The sequence below is a fragment of the Gossypium arboreum genome, chromosome 9 (assembly GCF_025698485.1).
Source record: "Gossypium arboreum isolate Shixiya-1 chromosome 9, ASM2569848v2, whole genome shotgun sequence".
NCBI lineage: Eukaryota > Viridiplantae > Streptophyta > Magnoliopsida > Malvales > Malvaceae > Gossypium > Gossypium arboreum.
Genome location: NC_069078.1, coordinates 40,866,101 through 40,868,790, shown reverse-complemented (window position 1 = coordinate 40,868,790; position 2,690 = coordinate 40,866,101). Strand labels below are relative to the sequence as shown.

The window sequence follows — 2,690 nt, the reverse complement described above, 5'->3', positions numbered from 1 at the left end:
AAAGTGATTTACAATGAGGGGAGAGGCTTCTATTTATAGTTGAGCCTCCTTAAATCTAACGGTACAGATCAATTACATCAACGGCTACGATTAAAGGGCATCTACAAATCAAATCTCTAATATTACAAAATCATATCTTCTAAGATTATATATCATATCTAAGATTGCATAACTTCGAAGATCATGTTTCCATATTTGTCAAGCTTGTAGATGGACCTTCAATCTCTTCAAGCAATGGGCCAGTCCGATTGGGCCAAATGACCTCCTTCCCTCTTGATGGATCACACAGGTATGTCATGGTTGCAGGCTCCCATGCGCAACCCATGACATTCTCCCCCACCGAATCTAGTGATGCCCTCGTTGCGTCCTCCGCATGGTACCGATCTATCTTATCTTGGAATTGCCACAAGGCTTCAGTGGGTTCCCAACTTGTCTCACTATCGGGAAATCCCTTCTATCAGACTAGGTATTCATGTCGCGGTCGATAGTACTTTCATCTAACCACATGATCTGTCTCAATGTTTTCGACCTCTCTATCATAGGAAACTTTTACCCCCATTAGTGCTCGTTCGGACTTGCTTCGATTTGGGTCTTCTCCATCTTCATGGAATGGCTTAAGCATACTTACATGGAATACTGGATAGACTTTGAGCTTTTCAGGCAACTCAAGCTTGTAGGCTACCTTGCCTACCTTCTTCACAACTCGAAATGGCCCCTCATATTGTCGCACAAGTCCCTTGTGTAAACCATCATGTCGTAAAATCAGGTGTAGTTTAGCAAGGGCTGGGTCACCAACATGAAATTGCACATCCCTTTGATTCTAATCCGCCCACTTCTTGTTGCACTTCCTTGCCTTATGTAGACAAGCTCTAGCTAGATCATTTTGCTCTTACCAATCCCTCACAAATTGATAAGCTGCTGGACTCGGTCTCACATAAAGAACTGCAACAGCATTGGGTGTAAGTGGTTGTTGCCTCGTCACTATCTCGAACGGACTCTGGTTCATCACCCCACTTCATTGTAAGTTGTACGAAAATTGGGCCACATTCAACAACTTTAGCCAATCCCTTTGTGTCGCACTTACATAGTGCCTAAGATACTTCTCCAACAATGCATTCACTCATTCAGTTTGCTTATTGATTTGGGGATGCATGCTAGTGGAAAAGTTCAAGTCTGAGCTCATTATAACTTGAACAACTCCGTTCAAAATTGACCCGTGAATCTTCCATCTTGATCACTGACGATAGACTATGGTACTTCCCAATACTTCACCACATGTCTAAGGAACAAACGAGCTGCCTCCTCCACGGGACACTCCTTGGTTACAGGAATAAAAGTTGCATACTTCGAAAACCTATCCACTACAACAAAAATACTCACAAATCCATCAGAATTAGGCAAACCCAGAATAAGGTCCATAGATAAACTTTCTCATGGGCACTCCGGAATGACCAAGGGTTGTAACAAGCCAGCAGGAGCCTTCAACTCGACCTTATCTTGTTGGCACACCAAACAAGTTTTCACATAGGTCTCCACATCATCACCCATGTGAGGCCAATAAAACCGATCTTCCAAGAGAGTCAAAGTACGATGTATACTTGGATGGTCAGCCCATTTGGAATCATGACATTCCTTCATGACTTCCTTCTACAAATTCCCATGTTGAGGTACATATAGACGTTGCCCTTGAGTGTAAAGCAATTCTCCCTCGAGCAAAAACCTCCTCGTTTTTCCATCTTTGACAAGCTCAATCAAATTCTTGGTTGTGGGATCGTAGGACAATCCTTCTTGAATACACGCCAATAGGGGACTATCAGGTTGGCTTCTCATTGCAAACTCCATTTTTCGACTAAGCGCACCAGCCACAATGTTAGCACTCCCCTACTTGTATTCTATGCTAAAATCAAAATCCGCTAGGAAAACCTGCCAACGAGCCTGCTTGGGGGACAACTTTTTGTGGGTTAAGAAATAACTATTTGCAACATTATCAGTGAATACCATGAACCTACAACCTAGGAAATAGTGTCTCCATGTGCGCGAAAATGCACCACCGCAGTCATGTCTTTTTCTTGGACTGTGTACCTTCATTTCGTCTCATTAAGCTTTTGACTCTCGAAAGCAATTGGATGCCCATCTTACATTAGCACTCCCTTAATTGCATAATCCAAAGCATCCATGTGTACCTCATATGCCTTTGAAAAGTCCGACAACACGAGTACAAGCTTACTCATCATTGCTTGCTTCACTTGGTTGAAGGCTTTCTCGCACCGAGGGTCCCAATCCCACACCTTACCCTTTTTTAAAAAATTCGTCGAGGGTGCAGCGATCTTGGAATAGCCTTCAATGAAGCGACTGTAATAATTTGCTAATCCAAGGAAAGATCGCAACTCCTTCACCTTGGTTGGTGGCTCCCAATTAGCAATTGCTCGAACTTTACTTGCATCCATTCAAATCGTTCCACCTCTCATAATATGACCTAGAAATGACACTCCCATTGAGCAAATGAGCATTTCTCCTCTTTGACATATAGCTCATTCTCTCGTAGGGTTTGAAACACCTCCCTTAAATGTCCCACAGGCTCCTCAAGTGTCTTACTATACACCACAATATCGTCAAGATAAACAACCACAAAACGATCTAAGAAGGGTTGTAATACCTTATTCATTAGGGTGTAAAACATGGCCGGAGCA

At 42.9% G+C, this 2,690-nt stretch overlaps 1 protein-coding gene across 1 annotated transcript; it reads right to left on the bottom strand.

Annotated features, from left to right (window-relative positions):
- Positions 1 to 1,431: 1,431 nt before the first annotated feature.
- On the bottom strand, positions 1,432 to 2,447 carry LOC108451085 (uncharacterized mitochondrial protein AtMg00860-like). The gene is made up of 2 exons (XM_017748815.1): positions 2,184 to 2,447; positions 1,432 to 1,647 (listed from the first exon to the last, which is right to left on the bottom strand). Exons 1-2 carry the CDS (start codon positions 2,445 to 2,447, stop codon positions 1,432 to 1,434), a joined length of 480 nt encoding a protein of 159 aa, XP_017604304.1.
- Between the last annotated feature and the right edge of the window lie 243 nt (positions 2,448 to 2,690).